This window comes from Amborella trichopoda, chromosome 11 (assembly GCF_054954075.1).
Source record: "Amborella trichopoda isolate Santa Cruz 75 chromosome 11, AtrichopodaSantaCruz75HAP2 v2.0, whole genome shotgun sequence".
Classification (NCBI taxonomy): domain Eukaryota; kingdom Viridiplantae; phylum Streptophyta; class Magnoliopsida; order Amborellales; family Amborellaceae; genus Amborella; species Amborella trichopoda.
This window is the reverse complement of record NC_142346.1, coordinates 37,933,474-37,949,478: the sequence shown is the minus strand read 5'-3', so window position 1 is coordinate 37,949,478 and position 16,005 is coordinate 37,933,474. Positions and strand designations below refer to the sequence as shown.

The 16,005-nt window shown below is 38.3% G+C and overlaps 1 protein-coding gene across 1 annotated transcript; it reads right to left on the bottom strand.

Annotated features, from left to right (window-relative positions):
* Positions 1 to 697: 697 nt before the first annotated feature.
* PUB26 (plant U-box 26) lies at positions 698 to 2,342 on the bottom strand. The gene has a single exon (XM_006847051.4). The coding sequence runs from the start codon at positions 2,129 to 2,131 to the stop codon at positions 869 to 871; it is 1,263 nt and encodes a 420-aa protein (XP_006847114.1). The 5' UTR covers positions 2,132 to 2,342; the 3' UTR covers positions 698 to 868.
* Between the last annotated feature and the right edge of the window lie 13,663 nt (positions 2,343 to 16,005).

Here is a 16,005-nt window from a genome sequence, read left to right as displayed (position 1 = left end):
CGCCCACATGATTTCCCCTCCACTTTTACACGCCAAAAGCTAGCCATCCCATGACCATAAAAAGAGAAATTCGAAACCCTTCCCATTTTTTCCCTTTTATTTTTTGTACAAAGCCAACCAGCTTTTACTAACACCAATTTAATAACAAACACCCAAACGGAAACATGGATTTTGCTCCCATAGCTTTTACTCATAATCCCAAAAGGAAAGAGAAAAGTTGTAACGCAGTGGACAATCAATTGCTTTAACAATAAATCAATAAATAAATAAAATAATAAATTATGTGGACTCGAAATAATTACTGAAAATATGAAATGATCCATTTATAGGTAAAAATTACAAAAATCTGTCAACTTTTGTTTTTTGTTTCATTAAATTATATTTTTCTTTTTCTTTTTCTTTTAGTTTTTTTGGCAGGACAATGCTTGAAGCTTAGAGGCAATGTCCGAGGTTGAAAAAATAAAAATAAAAAAATACATATTGACCAACCTTCCACAGAATTTTTAACGAACATTGTCCCATTTTGTATTTTAGGTAAAGTTTTCGGATCTGTATGCCAATCATTTTAAAACAAAATTATAAAAAAAATATAAAAAAAAAAAAGACAAAAAAACAAAAACGAGAGAAAGAAATCAAATAGGAAGAAAGGCATCAGACATGGGAAACAAACTGTATTGACCGTATCTGTCATCTGTAATTTATCCTTAAAAACCAAAGTGGCACTCTTTTTTAATTTCCTTCGCTACAATTTTGGATTCAACAACAGAAGGGATGTTTCAATGTACTCAACTATGAACATGTAGGATAAGAAAAACAAAAAGTGCAAAAATAAAAAAATAAATAAGGTTTCGAGTCATCTGATGACCAATCAGAAGGGAACGATGTCACTACAAGCGTAATCCGAGTTAGCGACTGACTCGTCGGGCCACGCGTCCCGCAACAACTTGAGTAGCAACTGCGCCTTACGCTTGGCGCGCGCCGTGCACTCACTCTGCACCAATAGCAGCAGCTGCGTGACTACGCCCACCGTCACCGCCTCCTTCTGCGTGGCCTCGGAGGTGGCGCACACCGCCAGGAGAGCGCCGGCCGCCGACTCGGTGGCGCGGTCGGAGACCTTGAGGATCATTTTCACCAGCAATGGCACGGCCAAGGCGTGAGCCTCAAAGGCCGCGCACCCCGCCGGTGTTCTACACAGGAGTTCTATGGTTGCGAGCGCGCGCTCCGCGTCGCACCGGTCGAGGTCGACGAGCCGCTCGACGAGGGCACTGGCAGCCCCAGCCTCGATGGCTAGTTCGCGGTTTGGCTTTGCAAGGCAAAGAGAGAAGAGGGATTTAACAGCCAGCTTGAGGGCTCGGGGGTGTGCGAGCGGCTCGCGGAGGAGGTTCACGAGCGCGGGGATGAGGCCGTCGGTGGCCCCGATGATTGCCCGCGACTCCCGCCCGGAGGAGAGCGCGGCCTCGACAATGGCCGCTGTGTTCGCGCGGACATCTAGCGATGCGTGAACGAGCAACACCGAGAGTCTCGACAAATGATTGGAGTTGGAGACAACGGATGCACAATAGGGTTCAGGGGCTAAGGCGATGAGAGAGATGGCCTCTTGGACAAGATCATCGGAGTTTTGGGGGTCGTGTATGGTGTTCGGGTCGTGTAGGGCGAGCAAGAGGATTGCTGGATGAGGGTCGTGCATTGCGAGTGAGATATGGGCGCGGTTATGGGGCGATTCTTTAGTAAGCGCATTGAGTCTCTGAAGGGCGGAGAGGCGAGCCTGAGAAGAGCTCGATGCCGACTCGGCCTGGGCTAGAATGGCTCGGATTAGGGTCGGATCGGCTGGTTGCTTCGGTGTCGGTATGCGCTCGACGCCTAACGCGTGGTTAGCCACGCACCACTCTTGGATGAGGCGGCGGAGGGTGTGGTTTGGGATGAGCGTCTGGTCTTGGAGTGGCTGGCGCGTGACAGGGCAGGTGGCATGGCCGGTGGCCACCCACGACTCGATGCTGGCTCGGTCGTAGGTCTGGCCTGTGCTCACAGTGACGGGGTCACGCATGAGCTCTAAAGATATGGGGCACCTGAAGTGGTGCGGGATCTGGAGCGCGCGCACCTCAAGCGGGGCGACGGGGACGCTGCCTGGCATTCTCTCTCTCTATAACTCTGCCTCCCCTTATTTCTCCACCCTTCCCACTCTCTTTCTCGTTCTCTTTCTCTCTCTACCTCATTCTAGAGAAAGGACGAACGACCGGTCCTCTGAGAATTATTCCCTGCCGCACTGCAACCATTGTCCTTCTTCTTCCTATATACTCACTCCCCTTCTCTCTCTCTCTCTCCCCACTTTTGGGTCTCTCTAAATCAACTCCACTCCTCCCTAAAATCCCAGAAATATACCACGCCTGTGCACTGACTCACTCTGACGCTCGCCTCACACACGTGCACCTCCTCTTCCTTTAATTCCCACCCAACCCACACCTTTAACTCCGGTCAAGAGTCAAGCCACCTGCTCAAATTCCGTAATCCACCTCGCCTATACCTATAATGACAAAATAACCGATTATATCTCGGCAAAAGTTTACATAAGAGCCGAGCTTACCTCCTAATTTTCACCACAAGAGGTTGTTTTCATGCTCAAATATCATCAAATTGATCATCTCCGCATCAACATGCATGGACACTAAAAAAAAATGCATTTCAAGTTTTGAAAATAATGTATTTTACAATGTATTTTTTGCTTATCAATTTTCAAAATTTTCAAGCTTTCATAGATCTGCTCAATCTATATTATAATTTTTATGATAAAAATATAATTCAAGACTATCACAAAAATTTTCAATATTAAAACCATATTCTCGATACTATTTGAAGACGGACTTTAATTTGATTGTTCATAGCCTCGAATCTATACAAAAACCGCATCCTTATATCTCAAATGTTATCCGAGTAGTTTTGGGGTGTTCCGGTCATTTGTTTGGGAGTGGATTAATGGGAGTTAATGGGACAATAAGGCGCCCAAACGTTTCGACGAAATTTCCGAAAGATTCGGGAACGGGAACACGACGGTCAAAATGACGGGACTGTCTTTTGACTTTGGCGGACAGCGGCCCGTGGGGCCCAATGGGCTCCCAAGGGGTTGAGAAGGAAACGACGCGCCATATTCACCTCACATGCGCCTCGTGGGGCGCGTAGCGTAGCGTGGCTTGGCTAGAGCGGAGGCGGAGCCCCACGGGCCACCGCACGTGGGAGAGTCGGGGAAATGTCCCCGGTCAACCTGGCAGCCTTGCCGGGTCCGAAAGGCCACGGTCGTTGCTCACAGGTGGCACCTCCATTGGCACGTGGAGATGGGGAATGGACCAATGGGGTGCCTCCTAGCCTCGCTGCTTTGACGGGTTGCAGGGTTTTGACCGCTACGTAACTTACGCCTTTGGGCCTTTGTGAAGCGAATGCGGCCATTCAATCGTTGTTTGCATTGAGGCCGTTTCCATCACCAGTCTTTTCGATTTTTCCGTCACTAGTTTTTTCGGTTTTGTATGCTTGACTTGTGTAAAAAAAAATGGCTGTAAATCAAGGAATGGAAAAGTATTTATTGAGTCGGCCCAATCGTTTGTCTACCATGGTTCTTAGTTCTTAGGGTGGTGAGGTTTTGATACTGATCAAATCACTCACCAACTCTAAGCAGTTGAGGTAAAGCTCGGATGATGATAATGACATATTATAAATCATTGTAAACACATTTCTACGTCAAATATATGAATTCAAAATTTAAAAAATAATGCAAACTTTATGGGTTTTAAACAATTAAAATGAATTGTATAGAATAATTACAAATTAAATAGTTTTTAAGGCAAATTTCATTTGCTCCGTGTTCATGATAAAATTGGTTTAAACAATAGACCTGAAAAATTTTGGATTCACACTCCATCACTAAATGATTTTGGGAGGGTATACTAATAGCATGTTTGGTTCGCTTGAAAATTTTTCATACAAATCATTTTCAAAAAAATTCTCTCATGTTGTTAAGAGCAGGAATATTTTTACATCAATTAGTTGCCAATTAATGTGAAAATATGCATTAAGACCTATTGGTATAAAAAAATTCCCACACTTAGCGATATGAGAGAATTTTTTCGTATAACCAAACATGCCATACAAAACTAAACCCTAGCCAGTAATGATTTTGTAAATTAGGTCATGTTTGGTATGCGTAAAAACATTTTCACATGAAATAATTCCCCCATCTGATTAAGTGCATAAGTTTTTCACACCAATTGGTCCCAATGAATTTTTTTCCCACCAATTGACAGCCAATTGGTGTGAAAAAAAATTTTCTCCATAACATATACTAGTTTTTTCATTTAAAATACTTTCACAAATATTTCATGCCTACCAAACATGCTGTTAATGATTTCTAAATTGGATTTCTCTATTTTTTTTTTCTGTGTGCGGAACCAATATGAAAATCCACTAAATTCCTTGCAATGATTCAATGTAGCAACTAATCTTGAATGGCCATTTCCTTTGTTTTTTCTGTATTTTGAAAGGAGAGGGGAATGATTAGGTACTCAACCAGTCAGCACTTAATATCCTTAGGAATTTTTTTCCTTGACTAATAATTCATCCTAGATCCTTACACTTAGGTTAGGACGGAGGTGGTTATCACCTAATGATAGAAATTGTGAACCAACACCATTAGGCTTTAACTTATACAAGTCAGATAACAATGAAAAATAATTGAACCGAAGGTGTTTGGCTTGGACTAATTCGGTAAAGTCAAGTCTTAATCAATCTTAGGCTGAAATATGTTTTCAGATTTACAAGCCGACCTTTTTTTCTCTTTTTGTTTTTTTTTTTGTGAACTTTAACCATGATTTACTAGCCTACCTAACTTTTAAAGTTTTAAAAACACCTGACATATGAATATATTTCTTTAAATATTGAGAATTGAATACATGTTATGATGGTGTTGCTTGTATATTTGGAATTCAATGGTATTATTCATGCAGTGGGTATAGCATACTCTTATTCATTCAGTGAGTATAGCATACTCTTGTAGAAGCATACAATACACTTACACCCTCGAATGTAGACCTAAGAGGATTTTCTCGATCTAAAATTTTAATATCCAGTTCAAAAGCAACGTTTGAGTATTTCATAAAAAAAATGAATTTTATGTCCAATGAACATCAAAAAATTGGAATGCCCTCTCAGGATCCTTTTTTTTTTTTTTTTTTACACCACTAGAAATATATATATATATATATATATATATCAAAAACACTCTATATATGCCTAAAAAGACAATTCAGTATTTAAACCAAAATCTTTTTTGAAAAAAAATATATAATCATTTGGTGATTCTCAAACCAATCATCGAAATAATCCTGGCTCATTCACCAGAGAGCAAGTAGCCCTCCACCAAGGTTGGGATTTTAAGGTTCCCTTTGGCGTTCTAATCTCCTCAAAATGTTATTCCTTTTAGAGGCTGAAAAACAATGGTGGGCCCACTACTTTCAAAGAGGACCACCTGGGTCGACCCGGCATGGAAAGAGCCCTAGCTGTTCTTGTATCTCATTGGCCGACACCCTTGGTCCACACACAATCACCCTCAACCACGTGGTCCATCCCAATTCGCTGTCTCCTCCCAGCCCCTATAAGTCTAAGGCACTCCACGTGCTCGAGCTGGACCACCCAACATTCGCCACCTGGCACAAAGTTAGGATGGGACCACATGCTACGTACTTAGGACACTAACGACTGTAATAACCCTAGTATTAGTCTGCATTTCTCTCTTAGTTAATAAATGGATTAGTATATGGTGCTCCGGTGGTCTATGTCATAAGTACACCATAGCGACATCCACTATTAGTTTCTTTGGATTAGGGGTGGCAATGGACCCGACTAGACCTAGGATCCAACAGGTATACCTAACCTCGGGTTTAGGTATGGGTCTAAATTTTGGACTCTAATACTATTCGAGTCCGGGTCCTAGTTTGGGTCTAGCAGGACCCAACCTGTACCCATAGTCATAGGATATATGATAGCAAGCATGCGTCTTTAGTTACACGCTAGGCGTTTATATTATCACAATATTGGCAACATTTACAATATTATTGCCTAAAAAAAAGAAGCTTATAGTCATAAGGTATATGATAGTAAAAAAAGGGGCAAAAAAAAAAAAAAAAAAAACTCATAGTCATAGAGTTGCAATGGATTCAACCAAACCCGGGATCTAGCAATATTTACAATATTATTGCCAAAAAAAAAAAGCGCTCATAATAATAGGATATATGATGGTAAAAAAAAAGGCAAAAAAAAAACTCATAGTCATGGGGTGGCAATAGATTCGACCAAACCCAAGACCGGTTGGTTGGGGTACGGGTCCAAAATTTGGACCCGAATATTATTCGGGTCCGCATCCAGTTTTAGCCATACCCAACTCGTTGCCACTCCTACATTGGATGGTCAAGGTAATAAGAGGAGGATGTCCCTATGGTGTACCATATGTCGTACACCAATGGTGCATGGCAGACCTCACATTAATTAATTAGTCCTTTCTCCTTTTATTCTATAATCCACATGGATTATAGAAATGTTAGTGTTCCATTATAAAACTTATACCAAGGTTACGGTGCTCGATGACCAAGCTACAAATGCTATGAGCTCCAGCTACATACAGCCCAGATAAAAGTATGTCGGCGTATTATAACAGCAACCTATTATTCTTTGTATTGACTATTTCCTATTGTTTATGCATTTCAAAGTAGCAGGTGCTTTATCCATTTGCTTGTGAATTTTAATACAAAAACCCTAATTATGTATTGTTGGTTCTTATTATGAGAAGTAGATCTGCCATACTCCATTATAATATAGCTTCAATGAGACTGGTTTTGGAGTTTGTACTGGATAATTTGTTGGCAAAATGACCATCCATACCCTTCCCGCCCAATAGAGTCATTTGTGACACCGTTTCAGAAACGTAAACAAATATGTTCTAATTTTGAAAGGAATAGAGTGGCCATTGAGTTGGTAAGGGATTTGATCTAGTTAAAATTGATTTGATTATGAATCGAAGTAGTTGGAATAGATTTTTAAAATAAAAAAAAAAAGATAATAGTTTATGCATAAAATATATTACAAATCGTTGCTGAGCTTTGATTAAACACTTCAAATGGTCAAAACCGCCAATCTAATAGGCTAAAACCAACTGATTCTGATATTTTGCAAAGAGTGACTCCAACCATGGCACTAATTAGGGGTCAGACCAAGTGGTTGAGTTAATATTAATAATTGTTACATGTTCGGATGAACAATTTGAACCGATTCGATGGTCACATTGTTATATGGATAAAAATAAGCAAATTAGACAATTTAAGACTTCCCAAGAACCGGATCACCCCCCAATTGCGGTTCAAACCAGATATCGAGTTCTAAAATACTAGTTTGGTTACGGCCATGCCTAGATAGGAAAAGCAAAGGATAGCCCAAAATGTTCAGTACATGTAGGGTGGCAACAGGTCAGCACGGACTTGGGTCAACCACAATCCATACCCAACCCAACTAGGTTTCATCTGGACTCAAACCCAACCCAAACAGGTCTAGAAATTAATAATAATAATATAAATTATTACTTAATAAATTTTCATATATTTTATACCTGGTCAGGTCGACCCCAACCCGGCCCAACGGATTGCCCCAACCCCATTGCCACCCCTAGGCCCGTGCAATACAGTCCAATGTTGGGAGGCCGTGGAACAAAACTCGTTGGAGTAAAGGATGCATCTTGGAACCACAAAACGAAGTTTGTATTTTAATCCTTGGGGACCTGTGACCCTTTTGCTATGCCCGATTCAAAATGAAGATCACTTTCCCCGTGAAGTTCTCTAACTAAAAGTGGTCTTGGGGTTCGAGGCAAATCACATGGCACCCCTTAGATTATTGCTAATTCTTAGGTACATTACTGTCTCAACTATTGCTTTCTGGCAGTATATTCTACAAGAATCACAGCAGTTGCACTAACATTGTAACAGAGAGATGGATAGAAAGCGTAGGGCAGTACTGGTGGAGGGTTTATTGTGTTCCAGGGTGGACCTGTTGATGTGAATCAACCTTCCAAAATTCATGTTGGAGATAGATTTTTTATTTAAAATTTTCTAGATAGTTCATCTTGACCACCATGATTAGGAATGCAAGAATAAAATGGATTTTAAATCTGTAAGAAGGGTCTATTTGGTGCTTATGTTTTTGGCAAGAGATCATGTGATTTGTAATGTTTTTCGAGGTTTCTTGAGGGTGAAATTCGCGAATTTGAAAATAGATAGGCCTATAGGGATTTGGTACGTGCTTTAGGTTCTCATCATTATCGTCAAAGCTTTTTTCCAACTAATTGGGGTCGGTCACATGATTCGTGGCTCTATTAAGGATCATATCATTAGTGAGCCATAAATCCTCATATCTTTTCTCACTACTTCCAACCATATTCTACCTACTCTTTCTCCCCATTTTATTATTCCACTTGAAAGGTGGGGGCCTTAAACTTTCTCTCAACCGCAGGTAAAAAGGACAGAGTTGTGTTAGGTAGGCAGCCAACATAACATTTCGCCAAAACTTATCATGTGCTTTAGATTCTAAAACCTTAAAAAACCAGAGTAGATTTATGAGCACAAGACTCAGCAAAAGGTTTTCCTTCGCACTGAGGTGGACTGAATATCTAATATTTCTTTTTCTTTTTTTTAAATACGAAAGAGAAACCTTAATCTCAAGCGTTAAAAGTAATCCATCTTGTACCATTTTTAGCCGTTGTGATTCACATCTACACTACTTTGGAGCTCTAAATGCATGAATTTCAGGTGAGAATTGGCATTGCAATGATTTAGGTTGTGTTTGGGGTCCTAAAGGCCTTGAAAATCCAGGGGGGATGGAGCTCAATAAACGATTTTCCCAAGAAAATTCTGTGTGTGAGAGAGAGAGGTCCTTATCTGGAAAACAGTAGGTCTGAATTCTAATAGATATTTTAGATCAATAGCCAGATTTGTCACTATCACGCCTAGACAATTGGTCGCCTGTTGCTATCAAATTTAAAGCATATAGGAATGAAATGCTTGACCTAGGACCCTAAAATAAGAACAATATGAAATGGTAAAACCATAGGAGGGAATGTCCGATGGATGGCTCATTAAATGGGTCCTGTCCTTCAATCATAGAAGTAAAATGTAAATTTTTTGTCAGATAATGGGTCCGGTCATGCATTAAATACAAAATACAAAACGAACGAGTAAGTTCATGTATGGTGTCAACCTTACAGTAAATAAGTATGGGGTGCCATTTGTATAGAGCCTAGGCTCTAAACAATCAAATTAGAGCCTATTTTCAAATAGTATTGAGAATGTAGTTTTAATATTGGAAATCTTTGTGATAGCCTTAAAATATATTTTTATTTTATTTATAAAGTTTAAAGCTTCAAAACTAGTGTAGTTCGAGCAGATTTATGAAAACATGAAAATCTTAAAAATTGACGGTCCAAAAATGCATTACAAAATACACTATTTTCAAAACCTGAAATCTATTTTTATCTTATGTCCATACATCTTGATGTCGAGATGATCAATTTGATGATATTTAGGTATCAAAACAACCTTTTCTAATGAAATTTTTTAGGTAGGCTCTAATTTGATTGTTTGAGCCTCGGCTCAATATAAATTTATCCTAATAAGTAAACATCAAAACTCACGGCAAAAACTTTGTTCCGATGCTAAAAAATCCACTAAATAATCATCTTGACCTTGAGATGCATGAATGTGAAAATAACAATAATTCTTAAAAATAATGCATTTTGTAATGCATTATTTGAAAATTAAGGGTTCATAAATCTGCTCGATCTAGACTATTTTTGAAGTTTTAGATTTCGGATAGAAGTACTTTTCTCCTTTTTTTTTCATCACAATAATTTTTGGCACTGAAACGATATCTTTTGGCACCATTTGAAGATATGCATTACATGTTTAAGGCCGCACTTGTTGAAAGAGTTAAGGTCATTTTTTTTGTAGAGAAAGAATTAACCTCACACAACTTTTGAGAATGGGAGTTTCTTGAGAAAGAAACTGGAGTGGATGAAAAATCAATTTTTTTACCTGGCAAGGTAAACAAAATTGCATTAAGAGACCTATAGACAAGCTTTCTTGATAGTTAAGGCATTTGGCCATCTTCTCCCATGAAAATAGCTTGCATAAAGAAGTGAACCACGTAAATACAGATTTGTCATAGTATGTGGTTTGATCGTCTTTTCCTAGTTTCATTCTTCTATGCTATTAATTTTTTCACCAAGTGGTGTTAGACCCATGACTAGGGATGCCTGGAAAAACTTCAATTTGAGATGGAGAAATTTAATATAGGGCTGGAACTGTCCGGGCCAGCCTTGGCCAAGGCCCGGCCCTATTCCCCATAGGCCCAGCCCGGCCTAGACCGGAGCCCAGGTCAAGCCGAGGCTAAGAAGGCCTTGGCCCAGTCCAACCCTAGCTCTATTTGGGCCAAGCTGGGCCAAATATAATTTAAAAGAAAATAAAAGAGAACGTAAAGAAAAAAAGGGCTGGACCAGGCAAAACCAAGCCGCCCTCTGCCCAGCCCTTGGGCTACATATTGTGGCCCAGGCCCTAATGTTTTAGAGCCGGACTGCACGGCCCATTGCCACACTTAGTTTAATATGAGAGATGATTTCAAGATATTGAAGAGGAACACATGATTTGTTGATACAACCGGGGTTGCAAAGAGCTTTGGAGAAAAACCTACAAATATATAAAAGAAGAAGCTTGGGAGCCCTATTCGCCTGTACCCTTAGTATGAGTTCTCTACAATGTGGACATGTTAGATGAAGATTGAACTTTGGTTAAAGATTTATGGCCTTTATATGGAAAAATTTCTCTCAAATCACATGTATTTAAAGCAAAATATATATATACCTTAATGATGAAAGAAGCTACCACCACACAAGGGACCATCTTCATGTATATGATGAAATTAATTGGGAATAGACAAGTGTAGATGTGAAAATAGAGGAAGAGGATAAATCTCTCCCACTTTTGACCTCATTTCCTTGTTCATATGATCATTTGGTCGTAACTCTAATGCATGGTAAAGACACTATAGACACATATAAGGTTACTGCATCCTGCTCATCTGATGAGATGAGGAAAAGCCACATTAATGGGGGGCGGCAAAGACATGGTGAGATTTTATTTATCCTTTTCACTAATGGGGGGCGGCAAAGACATGGTGAGATTTTATTTATCCTTTTCACTTATTATATCCAGGGAAAGGTTTCTATGTTTTCCCTACAGCATAGAAGATCCATGCTTCCCTTTTCATCCAGCCGTCTAATTTTGATCAAGAGAGTCGCTCACCGTTTGATCTTAGATCCGACGTCTCAAAGTATTTTATTTTTAGTTATTTTTATACAAATTTCATGAATATGAAATTTAGTACATGTCATCTTCTCGTTGGGGCGCACCTATAAAAATATTAAAAATAATTTTTCAACAAAATATAATATCTAAAATACCCCTTAAAATTTTTAGGGGTATTCTGGTTATTTTATTTTATTGAAAATATTGTTTTTATATTTTTCGCTAGTGAGAGTTTAATAGAAGGTTGGACATCCAAAATTTGGTGTCAAAATAGTTTATAGAAAAAAAATTAAAAATAAAATAGTGTAGAGACCTGACATTGTGATTGGGACAATCTTAGCCCTCCATTCAAAATGAACGGATGGATAAGGGGAACTATATAAGTTTTATGTTGTAGGGTAAGCATAGAAAGCTTACCCTTATATCCATTAGTTTATCTCATCTAACTTTTATTCAAAATTTTATGTCACTTTTAACTCAAATTTTGGTACCCTCTTTAGTATCCAATTCCAAACAACCATCATATTTGTTGCTTTTATGGTGAATATTTTTATCATATATCTCTACAATTGGTTTATATACACATCCAAATAAATATAAGAATCAAATGATCAAAATATTAAACTATGTTTCTTAACAAAAGAAAGAAAGGGTGGAGAGAATTCAAAACCAAAGAACAACATGAAACTTCACTTGCTTTTCATGGATTGAGGACCGAAAAAACTACAAAAAACTGGTAATGCATTTTCCATCGCAAAAAATATGGACTCGGAGATCCTAAAAAGCTTCAAATCTGATTGATTTCCTATCCACTGAAATGGAAAATTCAAATCAGATTTTGAAATGGAATACAAATGAAGCATTTTCATGGCTCTAAATCCCTTTATTTTTTTTCTCTTTTTTTTTTTGGTCTTTTTTGAGACAAGATTAGTGTTTGGCGAGTAACAAGTTCATTTAAGAGCTTTTTGGATCTGCACTCGTCCAAAAAATGGCCAAAAGAAGCATGGCCACACAGTTTTGGATATGGCTGAGACCACCCAAACTATTTTATCTCTAAGATACTAGTTGACTTATTGTCAATTTATTTGCGTTTGCAAAAACTAGAAAGAAAATGCTTTGACAGCCCTATCAAAATAAGTAAAACCTCCATAAAACTCACTAAAAATTGTAGTTTTGGCATCATAAGCTTTCAAATCAATCATCTCAGCCTTACCCATTTTGTAACACTTTTATATAGACTATTTATTTCACCCTAAAAATAAGTATTCATGGATCCGCAAGGTTTGTACCATCTTTTGAGCTTCAAGTTTCATTGTCGGTGTTGGAATTTGATTTTAGAGCCATCATGGAGATGCCCAAAGTGCTTTCCAAACAAATATTTGAGGTGAGGCTTTACATCGTTTCATAACGCCTAGGCCTTATAGAAATTGAATCCTAGAATTTGTGCCTTGTTGAACAATGGTAGGAGCAAAGGTACAAAGAACAAAAAGCAATCACCCAAACAAAGCCTAACCTAAAATTCAAGAAACAAATGCTAAGTGCGTGTTTGATTGGTGTAACTTGGGAGTGGAAAACTTAAGTTCCACCAAATCTAGCTTACACATTTGTGAGGGTCATGTGGAAGTCAGGAGTGCGGCTTTTCATGTCCCTCACAAAAAAAAAAAATCATCTTTTTTGGAAGATGCGATTTCTATCCATCTTCAACTTGATTTCTATCCATCTTCCACTTTTGGTGGAAGAGGATTCCGTGGCAGCCCCCTCTTCTTTTTCAAGCAGGCCTAAAAGAATGACAAAGGGGATTCATGAAAGAAGAACAAAGGAAAAGTAATTGAGCATCAATGTTACTACATCAGGGTTTTTCATGAATGGTAGAATATTGTTTGGCACTCTAGGCTGTTAGAACCACACCTCATTTCTCTAGGATTTTAAATGGGTGAGGACCCTTTCTCATCTCCAAGAACAAATTCTTGAAAGCCCGAATATGCACCATCTTGAATACTATCTCAACATTAGATCAGGACCATCCATTTAAATGGATGCTAGTTCTATCGGATTTAGGTCTTCTAAGGAGTTCAACAAATTTTTATATTTCGAGATTGCATTGCTGACTTGGGAACTGTTGCATAACATATTGTGCTCTTTTGGAAGAATAAGGAAAAAAATTATGTAAAGTTGCAACTTTGAAATGTAGAATTAAAGATGCACCTCAAAAATCCTTTGGAAAAGGTTGTTTGAATATTGAAAAATCCTCTAATTGATCATCTCGACATTGAGATGTATGAATATGAAAAAAAATAAAAAAAAATTAGGAGTCCCAAAAATAGTGCACCTTGAATTGTTTAAGGTTGCAACCTTATAGAAACCACACCCCTTTTCGAGTCCTATTGTTTGAAAAATGCTGCAAAAAATAGCTGCTAAATACATTTAATGTCAACACAATTCTTGCTTTCAATTGTGTTTAAATTTGTTTTTTATTCAAACTCACCCTTAGCTCGTTTAGACCGCTTGACAACTCCACTAAGAAAGGAAGTTCTTTAGAAATATGTGAACAATAGCTCTATCGGAGTTGGTGGCATCTCGAAGGATGTAATTAATAAATGGTGTCACAAAAAGCGGTCCTTTTTTAATAATGGTCCAGATCGAGCTGTCCGGTTTTTCACTCCTGAATGGGGGGAAGAAAGAAAGATAATGTTCTTTCTTAAGTGATCCATCCAAACAAGGCCTTAGAGTTGAACTTGTAAGAAAACACTGGGTTCTTGTACTCTCTCTCTCTACACTTAGGCTATGTATAGTATGGGCCATGGACTAACACTTGCAGTATGTACTATCACTTTCGAATATAGAGTATAGATGGTACTCTCTGTCTCTCTCTGTGCACTTGCCTATGTATAGCATAGGCCAAGGACTACACATGCAATATGTATTATTACTTTCAATTCCATCTCTCTGTGCACTTGCCTATGTATAGCATAGGCCATGGACTACACTTGCAATATGTATTATCACTTTCAATTCCAGCGTATAAAAAACAAAAACAAATTCTGAACGAAAAAGACAGAAAGAACAATCAACAAATCGACGTGGCGTGTTCTACTCTCGATGTTCTCTAAAATCATAGACTCCCCGAGAAAGAAAATTTGTTGTTAGTCTCTCATAGGCAGGGCTGGCGATGGCCCAAGCCTAGACCGGGTCAGCCCTAGCCTGAGTATGTCGGTACTTGGCCCAGCCTAGTTTAGGCCATAGGAGCCCGGGCTTGTTCTAGGTCTAATAGATTTAAAAAGAGAAAAACAAAAAAAAAAAAAATTAAATAAATAAAGAAAAACAACGGGTCAAGTTGGCCATGGATCTAGCCTAGGTTCGTCTTGGCCAGGTCTTTAGGCCATTTTTTGTGGCCTTAGGGTCAAGCTGACCGGATGGGGTTAGGTTCCATTGCCAAACCTTCTCATAGGGCGTGTTTGATAACCAGAACTTCCACGACTGGTATTGAAAGTTTCAAATATCTTTAGTAGTTCCTAGAAGCGAACATTCCGGAAAAATGAACCGCTATAGGAGCAGGGCCAACCTAGAGGCACACATTTCTCACAAATTAGAGGGGAGAGCTTTCACCCCCGAAAATAGAGGGGGAAAGCTCGGGAGCTTACTTCTCTCTTTTTGCACTGGTAGGTCATTTAATAATTTGTTACTTGTAACGGTTTTTTATTTTTAATTTATCAAAATCATGTTTAAATGAAATTTGGAGGATTTGTGCGTAGTAGACCCATTGTTAAATATAAAAGAGTAATTCAAGAAAAACAAAATACCAAAAATACTCTTTGAAGTTTTTGGTGTATTTTTTATCATTTTATTTATTGAAATTTTTTTTTTTATAATTTTCAGAGGTGCATGAGGCCTAAAAGTAACGGACGTGCCACATTTTATCTCATTTCCGTATAGTAAAAAAAAAATTACTTTGATACGCTCTCAACTGTTCTATCTTGATTTGATAATGATGTCTTCTAATGAACTACAATATGAACTATTTCGTCATTTTGAAAATGTTTGTTATCTTCATTTATTTTTCATTTTTTCTCAAAATCAAATCAAGATGAATTCTTATGTCTGCCTAATCCAGGTACATTTATATAGATGGCAAGCTTTATGTGCTTTCCTTACTGCATAAAACTGTTATACTTTTCCCTATCCAACCGTCCATTTTAAATGGGCGGTTAAGATGGCCCGTATCACAATGTCACGCCTCTACAATATTTTTTTTTAAAAAAAATTACAGATTATTTTGACACTAAATTTTGGGCATCAACTCCTCTCTTAAACTTGCACTTGTAAATAAAATGACCAAAATACCCTCGAAAGTTTCAAGAGGTATTTTGGTTATTATATTTGATCAAAAAATTATTTTTTAATTTTTTTTTTAGGTGCACCACATTGAGAAGATGGCACATACTAAATTTCATTTTCATACAATTTGTAGAAAAAAAAACTAAAAATAAAATAATATGAGGGGTCAGATCTAGATCAAACAGTCAGCTGCTCCCTTAATCTCAATTGGACAGCTGAATGGAGGAGGAAGTTTATATCTGTATGGGAAGTATAGAAACCTTTTCCTTTTATAAAACATAAAAAAAAA